The 13,956-nt window shown below is 35.1% G+C and overlaps 1 protein-coding gene across 19 annotated transcripts in view; it reads left to right on the top strand.

Moving 5' to 3' along the window:
* DLG2 (discs large MAGUK scaffold protein 2) overlaps nucleotides 1–13,956 on the top strand; it is a 1,919,888-nt gene that overhangs the window by 1,884,675 nt on the left and 21,257 nt on the right. For 11 of the 19 annotated variants that reach the window (XM_057507175.1, XM_057507177.1, XM_057507179.1 and 8 more), the window contains one exon: nucleotides 10,989–11,088. In XM_057507175.1, coding sequence (XP_057363158.1) covers nucleotides 10,989–11,088 — 100 coding nt within the window. Of the gene's footprint in view, nucleotides 1–10,988; nucleotides 11,089–11,936; nucleotides 11,983–13,956 lie in introns of all 19 variants that reach the window. The other 8 variants (XM_057507176.1, XM_057507178.1, XM_036895425.2 and 5 more) reach the window with 1 other exon arrangement.

Raw genomic sequence — 13,956 nt, forward strand, 5'->3', positions numbered from 1 at the left:
AATTTGCCTGGAGAAGCTCTCAGGAATGTTTATTGTGGCTATGTGCTGATAGCAGGAGAGAATGCATACCTGGAATCACCCCAAACAATCACAGAAAAGGCAATAGTACTGTGTGGTGGTTAGAGATCAATTCTAGAGCCAACTGCCTGAGTATGAAACAGCTCATGACCCAAAGCTGTGTAAGCCCCAAGCAAGTGACCAACCCCTCCATACGTCAGTTTCCTCATATGTACAATGTGAACAGGATTTGTAGCCACTAAATCGGAATAGATATTTGGAAAGCACTTAGAATGGTGACTCCACATAAATCACATAGAAAAGTGCCTGCCATGTGAATAAACATTTAACAAATGTTAGTATGGAAGAAAAATGCTATTAGGATACCAAGTCCCCTGTTATTGATTTTGCTCCATTCATTGTTCTGGGCACTGTGGGAGGTGCAAAACAAAAATTTAAGACAAGATTCTGGCCCTTACAGAGTTATGCTGAAGATGAAATGTAAAACTAACATCAATAAGACAGGTAGAGAATGGTGAATGCCAAACTGGGTGACTCTGGTTGATGAGGAGAGGGAGAACTGGAACAATAAGAGAATAAAGTAACCTGGTAGATGCTCAGTTAAAGTTCATTAAAGATAATTAAGATGGGATTTCATTCAGGTTCAGATGTTTTCTGATACTTTCACTCTCCCAATTCGAGGCCATGTCCCATCCAGGCTGTAATACTTTGAATCTCAGCAAACATACTAAACTTAGTGCCAAAACCCTATATCCAGAATGATAATGTCCCTCTCCACACCTCGGAAAAAAAAATCAGGAGCAAGTCTGAAGGAGTATCCAGGCCATTCAGAGAATGTAATAAATGATGGCTGAAATCAAAGTCCTCCTTTGCCCTTGATCAGAGCAGCAGTGATACAGTGCTCCTGTTTTGACCAGTTATTTCCTTTTGTCTCTGGATATGATGCCCTGAATGGTAAATACATTGTTTTCGTAGTATTTTTTATTGTCTCATGGATTTATACTTTTGAGACACTGTTGCAAAAGTTAGTCTTCAAGCCCAGAATTTAAAATAGGGAAAAAAAGAACTTTATTTCCCAGTTGTAGGATGCATCAGTATGCTCCTTTAACTTGAGTAAATAAGTCTTGCTCTTCACTAACAAGACTTAAAATGTAGCTTTTTCATAAAAGCCTTAAATTACAATGAGGTAATTAGGAGAGTGTAGGGGATGTTAGAGGGGAGAAAAAAAGCAGAGAGGACACATCACTGGGACCAGTTTACATTAAGAATAAATGGTTGCTAGTGGAAATATCAATTTAATGCAGATCATCTTAAAGGCAATTTGGCAATGTGTCAACATTTTTAACTGTTCTTTTTTTTTTTAACTCAGTAGATCAACTCCTAGAAATCTATCCCAAGGAAATAAATGTTATATGCATTGCAACACAGAGTCCTTTAACTGGAAAACTACAGAAGTGTCCAACAATATAGGAATGTTTAAGGCAACTGTGATAAATCCACTGGGTGAAATACTAAGTTGTCATTATGTTTATAAGATATATTGGTTTGTAGTCTTCATTTCTTGTGATGACTTTTCTAATTTTTGTATCTAGATAATGGTGGACTCATAAAATGAGTTCAAACTTTTAGAAGAATTCATGAAGAACTGGTATTTATTTTTTCTTAAATGTTCAGTAGAATTCACCAGTGAAGCAATCTGGTTATGGACTTGTCTTTGTGGATAATATTTTTTAAATTATAAATTCAACCTCTTTATATTTTCTAGGTCTAGTCAGAGTTCTTTTTCTTCTTGCATCAGTTTTGGTAGTATTTTTCTAGGAATTTGCCCATTTCATCTAAGTTACCTAATTTATTGATATATAATTGTTCATAGTATTCCTTTATAATTCTTTTTATTTTTGTAAGCTCAGTAGTAATATCTTATCTTTCATCCCCTATTTTAGTAATGAGTCTTCTTTTTTATCAGCCAGCCTAATTGTTTAGCAATTTTGTTCATCTTTTCAAAGAACCAACTTTTGGTTTTGTTGATTTTTCTCTATTGTTTTTCTATTCTCTAGTACATTAGTTTCTGCTCTAATTTCTGCTCTTTCTTATTGCCTTTTTCTGTTTGCTTTAGCTTAGGTTGGTCATCTTTTTCCAGGATCTCAAAGTGAAAGTTAGATTTTAATTTGAGATTTTTTTTTCTTATGGGCATTTGATAGTTATAAAATTCCCTCTAAGTACTGCTTTAACCGGATCCCATAAATTTTGGTATCTCATGTCTTTTTTCTCATTCATCTAAAAGTATTTTCCTCTTCCCTCATAATTTCTTCTTTGACCCATCAGCTAGTTAGAAGGGTGTTTTGGTTTTTTTAAATTTCCATGTATTTGGGGATTTCCTAAATTTATTTTTGTTAGTCCATTGTCATTCCATTGTTATGCAGTCATTAAACCTAATGCTTCCAAAGACACTGTAATGATATGGGAAAGTGCATCTGTCACCTTTAAAATAACTGGTTCATGTTTATTGAGCTTTACCAAGGCTCAGGCACTATGATAAGGTCTTTTTATAATTATCACATTTAAATACAGACAACTGAGGCTTAGAGATTAAATAACATTCCTATGGTTATGTCGCTAAATTCTGAAGGACTTTTCAATAATACTTTCTATATATATATTATAACAGTAAATAAAAACAAAGCAGCAGAATTAAAAATTCTATAGAACCATATAATACAACTAAGTTTAAACAATATTTTTTCTAAAACAAAGAAACAGTAATACTAAATAATACTAAATTTAGTAATGCTAAATCACTAAAGTGATTTGTTTCTCATAATGGGATGACAAGTAACTTTTTCCCTCTATTTCTTTCAAATTTTCCCTAAAAAAGACATGCTTCATTTGTTAGTAGCAAAAGTATTTTTAACAAACTAAACTTGTTAGGAGAAATAATAAAAGTTAGGGAAAAAGTTAGAAAAAGAAAATTAAATGGTAAATTTTATTGAAGTTGTGAATACTACTAAAATCTTTTTTAACTTTTCTGTTACTCAATTATCTGCTAAAAAGGTGATAATATGCAAAAAGCTGATAATATGCAAAAATGCCTATAAGGAAATAGCTGAGCCATGAATTTTTAATACTAGTAATAAACAGCAACTAAATCAGATCATTGAGCATAGAATTATAAGATAAAATTCATGAGAAAACCACATGGAGATAATAAGTGCAAAGAAATGCAATTTTAAAAACAGAAGATTACTAATTTGACTATGGTTCTTATTCTTCCATTACTTCTTCTTTTATCCAAATGTCCCTTATTCCTCCTCTGCCTTCTCTTCCTCTTCCTTCTCCTTTTTCTGCCAAAAGTTTGTTCCCATATTCCCAATGGGAATCTTCACTCAATACTTTGGTTCATGCATTCATTTGATGAATATTTATTGAGTACCTACCATGCTCCAGACCCTGGAGATAGAGAAATGAGGGTGATGTGATGATACCTGCTCTGAGATCATAATGCGGTAGGAGAAAAATATGTAAAAGTGAGTGTCATTCACTGTAACAGCCTTGGGTAAAACACCTGAGCATAACCTTTAAGATGTGTCAGGGGCCATGAGATGGACAACAGGGAAACAGTTTCTATAACCATCACCCGAGTCAAGATACAGAAGATTCATCTGTGTATACTCAGGAAAGTAGCCTAGGCTAGAAATACATTTTGGGGAAATGTCGTAGTTCTAAACCTTGATAAAGATAGATAAGACATAGTTCCTAACTCCTCATGCACTGCTTTTATTTCTACCAGCATACTTTGTTTTGCTGGTTCTAGAACTTCTTATAATTGGAGTCACACATAAGTACTCTTTGGTGTTTATATTTAGTACTGCTTACCTTCCAGTTCAACAAGATGTTTCAGTCACCTTATACTTACCCTGTTCATGAATTCATCCATGTTGTTGCTTATATCAGTAGTCTGATTTTTTATTGATGAGTAGCAAAAACAATATATTGTGTATATCAATATACCTCAGTTTATCAAATTTACCCGTTGATGGACCTTAGTGTTGTTTCCATTTGGGGGTAATTATGAACATTCTTTAACATGCCTTTCTGTGGACATATATTTTTCTCTTGAGTAGATAGCTAAGGATGAACTTCTGGATCTAGGATGTGAAGCAATTGAAGTATCATATTAATTGTTGGTGGGAATGCAATATGGTATAGCCACTTAGAAAAATAATTTGGATGTTTCATATAAGTTCATCATATAGCTGATCTATGATCCAGAAATTCCTCTTTAGATATTTACTCAAGAGAAAAACATATGTCCACAAAAAGGCATGTACAAGAATGTTCATAATTACCCCCAAATGGAAACAACCCTGAGTTCCTTCACATCCTTACCCAAACCTAATATTGTCAGTCTTAATTTTAGCCACTTTAGTGGATATGAACTGGTATTTTGCTTTGGCTTTAATTTGCATTTCCCTGGTGACTAATGATGTTTGTCATATGTTTATTGTCCATTTGCATATCTTATGTTACATATCCAGTCATTTTTTATTGAATGGTTTTTCTTTTTATTGGTCAGTTGTAGGAGTTTTTAAATATTCTGATAAAAGCCTTTGTCAGATATATGAATCCTAAATATTGTTTACTAGTTTGAGGCTTGCCTTTCATTGTCTTAATGACCTCTTTTGAAGAGCAAAATTTTTAACTTTGAAAACCAACTTACCAACATTTTTATCATTTGTGCTTTTATGCTCTATCCAAGAATTCTTTGCCTATTTCAAATTACAAATATATTTGACATTTTATTCTAGAAATTGCACGGTTTAGGCATTAACAGTTAGGTCTGCACTCTATCCCTAGAAAATATTAGAATATGGTGTAAGTTATAAGTCAAAGTTCAATCTTATGAAACATTTTAAATTTATAAAAATGCAGGAAGAATAGAATTATGAATTTTTTGTACTTATTTCTCAGCTTCAATAATTACCAACTCATGGTCAGCTTTGGTTCATATATTCTCGTGTATGACTCTGTTACTGTCATTATTCATTTTAATATCAGACTGTCTAGATGTGACTGCTGTGATCCCTTTTAAATTAGCATTATGTCCTTTTGACATGTCACCATTGGTTTTGGTTTTAGGATTTTTTTTTAATTTTGTATTGTTTTTGTGTTTATATTTAGTACTGCTTACTTTCCAGTTCAACAAGATGTTTCACACACCTTTTACTTTCCCTGTTCATGAACTCAACCATTTCTACAAAAACACTAGTTCCTTTTTTGTGGAAAATGGTATTGAGAAAACAAAATCTAAGCATCCCGTGTGTGTTTTGCCCCTGAGGTATCATTACATCTAGGGTCCTTTAATGGACCAAGAAAGGAGATAAAGTTTTTTCAAAAACGACTTACGTTTATATCAGATGCCTTCAATCATTATCCACCATCATAAAAATTCTTCCTCTCCCTTAGCCATTCCACGTTTGTACCTCGCCCTTCTTTCACAGCGACAACTGTTTCCCAGCAGCGTCTGGGTGTTTCCCCACTAGCTCATTACTCACACACCAAATGGTTTCAGAATTCAACTAACAATAGACCTGCTCAGAGAACTTCAAAATCTCTTTACAAGTCTATCTCTAGAATATATTTTGAGGGTAAATACTCGGTGTACTATGTTCCTCCCGTAATTTTTTTGAAACAAATCCAATGCGTCAAGTCATTTCAACTGTAAATATTTCAGTGTGGTATGGCTGCAAACCATTGTCACACATAAAAATTAACAGTTACTGAGTGAGCAAATATCCCATCTCTCTTCAGGTCTCCAATTGTCTCCTAAATATCATCAATGCTTTGTGTTACTTTGTTCTGCTTTACAATTTGTTTGAAATAGAAGTGAATTCTATTGCAATTGGTTGATTCATCTTAAGCCTTTTCCGATTTACATGTTTTTCTTCCATTTTTTGGTTTGTTTTTTGTTTATATTTAAGAAACCAGGTCATTCACAGAGTTTGCTTCATATTTTACTTATAGCATAATTTATCATGTTCCTCTGTCCTCCTCTTCATTTCTGTAACTGGTAGTTGTATCTAGTGGTTTGATTAGATTCAGACTCATGGAAGAGAGAAGGGTTTTCTTTTCTTTTGAGTAGTGGTTTGCAAACTACTTTGTAGTAATGTCTTGTGCCCCCATGAAGAAGTTCATATCATCTGATTGTCTTTTATGTATGTGATATTACCAGCTGTTGATGCTCAATACCTAGATCCATTAATTCATTGGGATTGCAAACAGAGCCCTTTTTTAATTGAACAATGTTATGGACACAGATATGTATACACACATTCATATAACACATTTCTGAAAACAGCTAAATCCATATAGACATATTTCTGGGTGTAGTTGTATCCCAAGCCAACTCTTGTCTTTCCTTTAGCAACCTTTTTGTCTTACTTGTTCTTGAACCTCTCTTGTTTTAAAATTCTTTTTTTTTTCCTTTATGAAAACTAGATGTGTATAATACAAAGTGGTGGCTCCAATTTACAGTAACAACTTTCCAAATGGAATACAATTATTTTAGAGGGGAGACCAGAATGAATGAAGAGGAAAGGAGCATTTATAAAAGATAACAAGGCCATGATAAAGGTGTTTCTGAGTTCAGTACATATTTAAATCTAAATTTGTGCCCAGAGAACATTCACATCACAAAGGTGACATTTTAGAACCATGAAACATTTGGAGCTTGAAAAATGAGAAACATGAAAATGAGAGGAAAAACTGAAACGTGGCCCTAGTTTTCAAGTTTTCTGGATGAAAAAAGATAAAAGTACATCAAGATGTCTAGCTTGGGATTCAAGGAGAATTTTAGATTTTTATTTTGATTCCTTTCTTTCTTCATGAAGCATGTAGTTTACCTCAAGCCAATTCACCAGTGCTATTACATCTTGGAGTTAGTCAGGTTGGGCAATTTCCTGCCATTTGACCTAACAACTTAGAGACATCTGAGTGACAGTGATAATATGCTGAACTGGCTGTATGGATGGTCTAATGTCTGTCACAACATGAAAGGTATTCATTTAACAGAAGCAGATAAACAAGACATTTGCATCTGATTGATTGCAAGAGTTGGGGAGGGTGGTTTCCTCTCTTACTCAAAGATAAAAAATATTTATATCGAATAAAATTTAAAACATGATGTGATTGTTCCTCTCATCCATGGTGTGGGGGTTGAGAATGGGTTTCTTACTTTTAACAGCTTTATTAAGATATAATTCACATAGCATAAAGTTCACCCACTCCAAGTGTACAATTCAGTGTTTTTTAGGATATTCAAAGGGTTATGTAACTATCACCACAATCTAATTTTAGAACATTTCATCTCCCCTAAACCTAGCACCATGCCTACTAGCTATCATTTCCCACCTTCTGTACCCCCTATTCCTAGCCCTAACCAACCTCTAATCTACTTTGTCTCTATGGAATTGCCTGTTGTGGGCAATTAACTTCTAATTGCCATTCATAACCTGTCTCACTGAAATTATTTTAATTTTATTGCTTTACATTATATGAAGTACAAGAACAATAGAGCCCTTGAGAACATGAATGGGCAACAAAAATATTATAGCAGGATAACCCACAAAAATATTGCTGAAGCGAATAACATCCAATGACTTAAATAAATAATTGCCAAGCAGTGAAGCTGTGGGAATGATGACAGATTGTGGTAGCATAAAGAGTTCAACGCTGATAATTTCAAATAGAAACTTGAAACAGGCTTGGTTTGCAAAAACTATTCTTGTTCTTAAGAATTGTAATATTTGCAACCAGGAATATTTTCAAATTCAAAACCTGCCTTCACTGCTCACCAAGTAATAGAAGGTTTGTAAACTGCAGTTTCCTCATCTGTAACGTGGGAATAATGATGGCGCCAGCCTCACAAAATTAGTGTGGAGATTAGCACCCTTAGAGCTTTTAGAACCAAGCCTGGCACTTAATAAAGTGCTCAATAAATGTTAGTAGTCATTGTATAACTTTTGTTCAGAAAAAGTCACTAATTTGGGCAAATTCCAAAATGGAATTCTTAGGTATGTCAGCTGCCCCTAGTCACGTGTGACTAGTATTTTCAAAGTCGCTATTCAGAGAAGTTTCCTGCAGTGAATGTAATAGATCAAGAGTTAAGATACTGCTAGATAGAGAAAAAATAGCATTGATCAAGTAAGATTAATAGAGCTGTAAACCAGCCTACAGTTGCTTTAGATCCATGTGGTCTATAAATAGTAAAAGTGCTAATTTATTATTCTCACCTAACACTCGAGTAACAGATTTTCCTTATTAAATTAAAAGAAAAAATTAACAGCTACCAAAAACTTATGTAATGGTATTGTTACACATGTCTAATCAAAATTAAAGAATAGTGTTAAAGCATTATAAACCACATATAACCTCTGTAGCTGAAATGCTTAATAAGACCCTAAATGTGTGACTTTTACATCTGTGAGTGTAAACTGAAGTGATTTGGTTTTCTGTCCATAAATGTAAGGCAGTGTAACCACCAATGATTCTATTATCTTCTCTCTACTTCTGATATAAAATGGCTTTGGGTAATAAGACTGATACATTAGATAATCTTATTTTTTAGGAATTATTATGTATTTCCTGTTCTTTAAAAAAGTATTACTGTATCCCAATCAGATGACTCATGATACACAGCATTTTCATACTTGGGAAACGTTAACACATTACAGTCCTTACTTTGAAAAGATAAAAGAATTAATCACAAGACGACACATTTTCATTTTCCTTTAACCCCATGAGACAATTTAAATGATGTGGTTTGCACGTGACCCATTTTGGCCTTGAAAGGCCTTGGCATTTTCCATCTGTGTCTACATTTTAACCCAAGCTTTACTCCTCTCGGCGTTGTTTTGTATTTGCATGAAAATGTGTAACTTTTTTTTGCATGATGAGTCATCTGTAATGTTGAAGTTAAATGTCTAACATATCTTGCAAAAAATCACATGCCATTAATTCCTACATGATTTTTTTTTCTTTTATTTTCAGTACTGAAGTTTAAATATGCTTGAAATGTAAAAGTCGCATGAAACTGGAGTGATGCAAGAATATTTAATGTTCCTTTAAGAACTTACCATTTTTAACTGGGAAAACCCCCCCGGGGGCGGGTTCCCAGCTTTGTCTTTGGACATCAGTCTTCAATTATACATTGTGATAAAACTATATTGAACATAAGTGCTGTCAGCAGAATAATAAATTCAAAGTGAGGCTTCTTTTTTCCCCTAAGACGGTACTCCTAGTATTTTAATATGAAGCCATAAAATATGTCCCTTAATTTTGGAAATTATTAAATATTTGATTTACTGTTTTTCTTAAAGCCTTATTAATGGCACATGAAATTAAGCCCCACTGAATTTGGTTAAAGTTCCTTGTAACTGAATTGCTGAATGACAGCACCAAAATTTTAGTACTTAATGTTTCCTAAATGAACATGACTACCAAAATGGGTATTTGACATAGGAGTGCATGAGTATATACAGAAAATAAGCTATTTACACCATTTTGTCATGCTTCAAATCCAGAAGGGCATAGAAGCGATTCTCACCAATGGACCAGAGTACATACATCCAAACAAGAGCCTTTCTGCCCAGGTAGCCACCTTGCTGGCTCTACATTTATTCCTACCAGCTGCCATTGCTAAAACTGCTCTAGAGTACCCTTGTAAATGACCTTTCAAGTGTTCAACACATTCATTTCCGTACCTATATAGTAACAAATCTTGTTCTTTAGAAATTCTCCAAGCCAAATCAGTCAAATAAGGATGGTGATCAAACTGGCAAAAAGTATTTTTTAAATGATATGTGAATATGAAATTATTAAGACTTGCTTGTAAAAGGACTATGAAGATATTTCCTAAGGAAGAATTCCACAAAGCATTTACATAACAGCAAGAGTGGGAATAAATGGAATTGTCTTAAGGAGCCTTTTAGGCAAGCATATGATATTTACTTGAATACAAAAGTTCTAGTTTATGTATTATATTATGTATATCACTGTTATTTTTCATGCAGCCTTATGTAAGCTAGTGGAGTGATTTACATTTTTAAAATAGCCCTTACGTTATATTTTGTCATGTCAGAATATATGACATTATTTCTTCCTTGCTTGAGTGAATATCAGGTTAATACCTTTTTAGCAGTAATTTTAACAGATTTTGGTTGACAACATCCTGGCTGTCACCAACGAGCTCTGTGATATTGGCAAGGGAGTCAACCTCTCTGAGCCTCTTGCCCCCTGTCTACAAAATGAGGGCTGGGAGCTCAAATGTCCTTAAAATCTCTTTTGAATGAAAATGTTATAATTACGTATCTGTGTGTGAGACTGTAATGATCATCTATTATAAATCTACACACTTCTCTGTGTGTTTTTAATTAAATCCAAGCTGAAGTAACTCAGATTCAAGTTATTACAAATGACATCCAGACACTGACGGGCCTCGTGTCTTTAATAAAGCCTTTTCTACCTGGTGATAATGACGACGATAAGGATGATATTTGTACAGCACTTTACATTTACACTGCCTTACATTAGTCTCACATCCCAAGAACTGCTATCACTACCCTCATACAGGTGAGGAAGGTACTGAGGTTCAGTGACCTGTCTAAGGTGATGGATGGGCACCTAGAGAGGCAGAGACTTTGGGTCCTGCTTCCCACTTAAGACTCTACTCCTCCATCATCATTTATCTGCAACCAGTCTTTCGTTTTAAGAGACAATTTTCCAAGGTGTCCTTATTCAGAATTTACTCTCCCTGAAAATAAAATCTACCTTTAGGACCCTCAGGCACCTCTTTGGACGACCTGCTTGCGTCACTGCAGCTCTCTCTGCTTTTACAAACTAGTTGTTTTGTCAGCATGAGTGTGACAACAATTAGAAGTCCCCTGTTTTTGCCCCATGCCTTTTCTCCTTCACAGTCATTCAATGACAAGCGTAAAAAGAGCTTCATCTTTTCACGAAAATTCCCATTCTACAAGAACAAGGAGCAGAGTGAGCAGGAAACCAGTGATCCTGAACGTAAGTAGATTCTCAAGTAGAACGTCACATGCAACATAAGAGAAAAAAATCCTTCACGGGCAGCACGCACGATGTAGGCTCCGCCACGCCACACACCTAGGCAAACCAACACGGCAGGCAGGCAGGCGAGGGCTTACTACTGTGATCAGTGTTTGGCCGTGGTCTGGATCCTTCCCTTGACGTGGTTCTTCTTTGCAGAATGCCCTGGAGAGGCCTTGAGGAAGCTGGGACTTTGTTTCCTGCCAGCGTTTATCTGTGACCAGGACTGGCTCTGGCTTGCCTTTTCTATCATGCAACTCTCTAAGGGCTTGAGACAAATTATTTTCTGGACAGAAATACTGGCTTCCATGGCCACATATATTTTTTGGAATGCTAGCTAATTGGGAGCGATGAAACTCCCTATGTTGATGACTAGCGCTCTTGCTCACTGTCTCCCTCTCGAGAAGTGTTAAACATGTCCTTACTGAGCAGTGAGCATTTACGGATGGATACAAAACTGAAGAATTTGCCCTGAAACTCAGAGTGGATCATTCCTCTACATGGTTTGTTTCAGTGGCAACACTGACTGTGGACAAAATGGCATTTGCTGAATCTTCCTCTTGTTTATAACAATCTTCTGATTTTTTTTTTTTCCTGACTTGCAACCTTTTGAGTTGCTTTACAAATCTTTGCGTCTCAGCCCAGGGAGTTTGGGGTGAAATCTGTCTCAAAAGAAGAGAGTGGGATCCAGATCGCTTAGGCAACACGGTCTGTCATGGTAGTATCCATTTCAACTCCACTGACTTCTTCCTTCCTCTTCCGTGGCTGTTCTTCCTCTCTCATTGCTCTCTCTGGGGACTTCCATGCAGGACATCCCCGGATTAGGTGACGACGGTTATGGAACAAAGACTCTGAGTAAGTTCCCAAGGAATGGTCTCTGTAACTTTTCTTTTCTTTTCCTTTCCTTTTGAGTTTGGCTTTTGTTCCTTTTCTTGAGGGCCTTTCACTCCTAGCATGCACAAGATACAAGTTTTATTTGTTACCTAGCTGTGAATGCTCCTACAAAGCAATTTTCAACCGTTTTGTTCTGCATGTCAGCATTTAAAAGCAAAGTGTGCCAGGCACTGTAACTTCTGTTGCAGTTCACACCTTCCCTTTCTGATCGTGTGATGTGACCAGCATGGTCCGGATGCCAACACGGCATTCCTTGCTCTGCTGCCTAATACCCTCCCAGAGAGCAAGAAGCCATGTTGAAAGAAAGGGCAAGCTAAATGTTCTAGAACAGGAAAGCAGAAATGTACTTCATGTCCTTACTTCTGCTTTTTCACCCAGAAATATTGAATGACCTTGCCGAATTCCATGACTGGGTTGTACTTTGCTATTAGTAAAGGAGCTGTTTTATAGTCAAAAGGTACATGCATTCTCAAAAAGTGAACATTAAGCTATTTGGTCTTGTGTAAATAATTCTTTGTTATTAACTCTGATTGATTTTTTTTCTGACTTGCAGTGATCCTGCTTGAAACGTTTGTATGATAAAGTTTTAGATACGTATTAATATGTTTTCCTATCAGTGATTTATTAGCTGCACTACATAATCAGGTCTTCATTTTATAGTAATAGAGTGGAAAATAAAGTATGTTAAGCCTTTCAATTTTCTAGTTATAAATGCCTTTAGTCTGAATCTCCCTGCACTGAGCAGTAAAAAATAATGATCTTGTACATTAATATGCTGTGCTATGATTTTTCTTTCTTTAATACTAACCCCATTGTGCAGGCACCAATGAAATAAGAACAGAGTTTTGTGTCTTTTGCAGCTGTAGCACATGTTCATTTCTTTTGTTCATTTTGTTTTGCTTTAATTTAACAACTACAGGAAATATTTTCAGAAGCCGTTCATTTCATTTACATAAAACAAATAGCACTGAGCTAGACTTTGTTTTCAAGGGCTGTTTGTATAATCCTGTGTAATGATAACTTTCGTCCTTCAAATTGTTACTTTGGACTTTTTTTTAAAGAATTGTACATATAGAAAACACAAATCTGATCAAGAGTAACTACTGGTCTCATTAAAGATGAAAACTTTATCTTTGAGTCTGTTATGGAATAGGTCATAAAAGTTTTCTTGAATTAGTGGCTCAAGTTGAAATACTGATTTTGACATTATCTGAATAGCATCAAGTCCACCAGAGAGAGTTTCTAAATTTTCAGTTGGGGGAAAGGAGAAGAAACATTTTAATATATTGTCAATAAATGAGCATCACTAAAAAGTGTTGCTATTAGAGTCAAAAATATGAATGGTGCCCTTTTGAATCCAGAATGTGCAAATTTTTGTTTACTTTTTAAAACTTGAACAGATTTCTCTAGGAAAAGTGATTTGTCAATTCATGCTATTGTTGGGCAAAATTTGAAACATATTTTCAATTTCTCTTTACCTACAAAGTGGAAGAATTCTGATATGATATCTTGATGCTAAGAGAGAATGTTTTTTAAATAAAATACTTCCTAGTTCTAAATTTCTCCATATATAGTGAGGCTTCATGCTAAATATTTTTAAAAGTCAAAAACAAAACAAAACAAAAAAAACCCTGTCATCCCCAGTTCAATGTACTTATCAAGATAATCATGCAAATGAAGATACACCATTATTGGGGTGTGTGCCTTGACTTTCCAGTAGCAGAGAACGCGTCTGTACTGATTCACCCACACTTCTTTCTCTAGTGCCTTTTTACACATGTAAAATGTGTGCCTAAATTTATGATGCAGTTCCAATGATACACCAACACAAAGAGAGATGATTCATGTGAATTTAACCCATGCTTTTGTTTTCATTAGTTTCATGCTCTGAAACTAATTCATCCAGGAGGCGAATTAACTTGACTGTGGGACTCC

This window comes from Manis pentadactyla, chromosome 9, assembly GCF_030020395.1.
Source record: "Manis pentadactyla isolate mManPen7 chromosome 9, mManPen7.hap1, whole genome shotgun sequence".
Lineage (NCBI taxonomy): Eukaryota > Metazoa > Chordata > Mammalia > Pholidota > Manidae > Manis > Manis pentadactyla.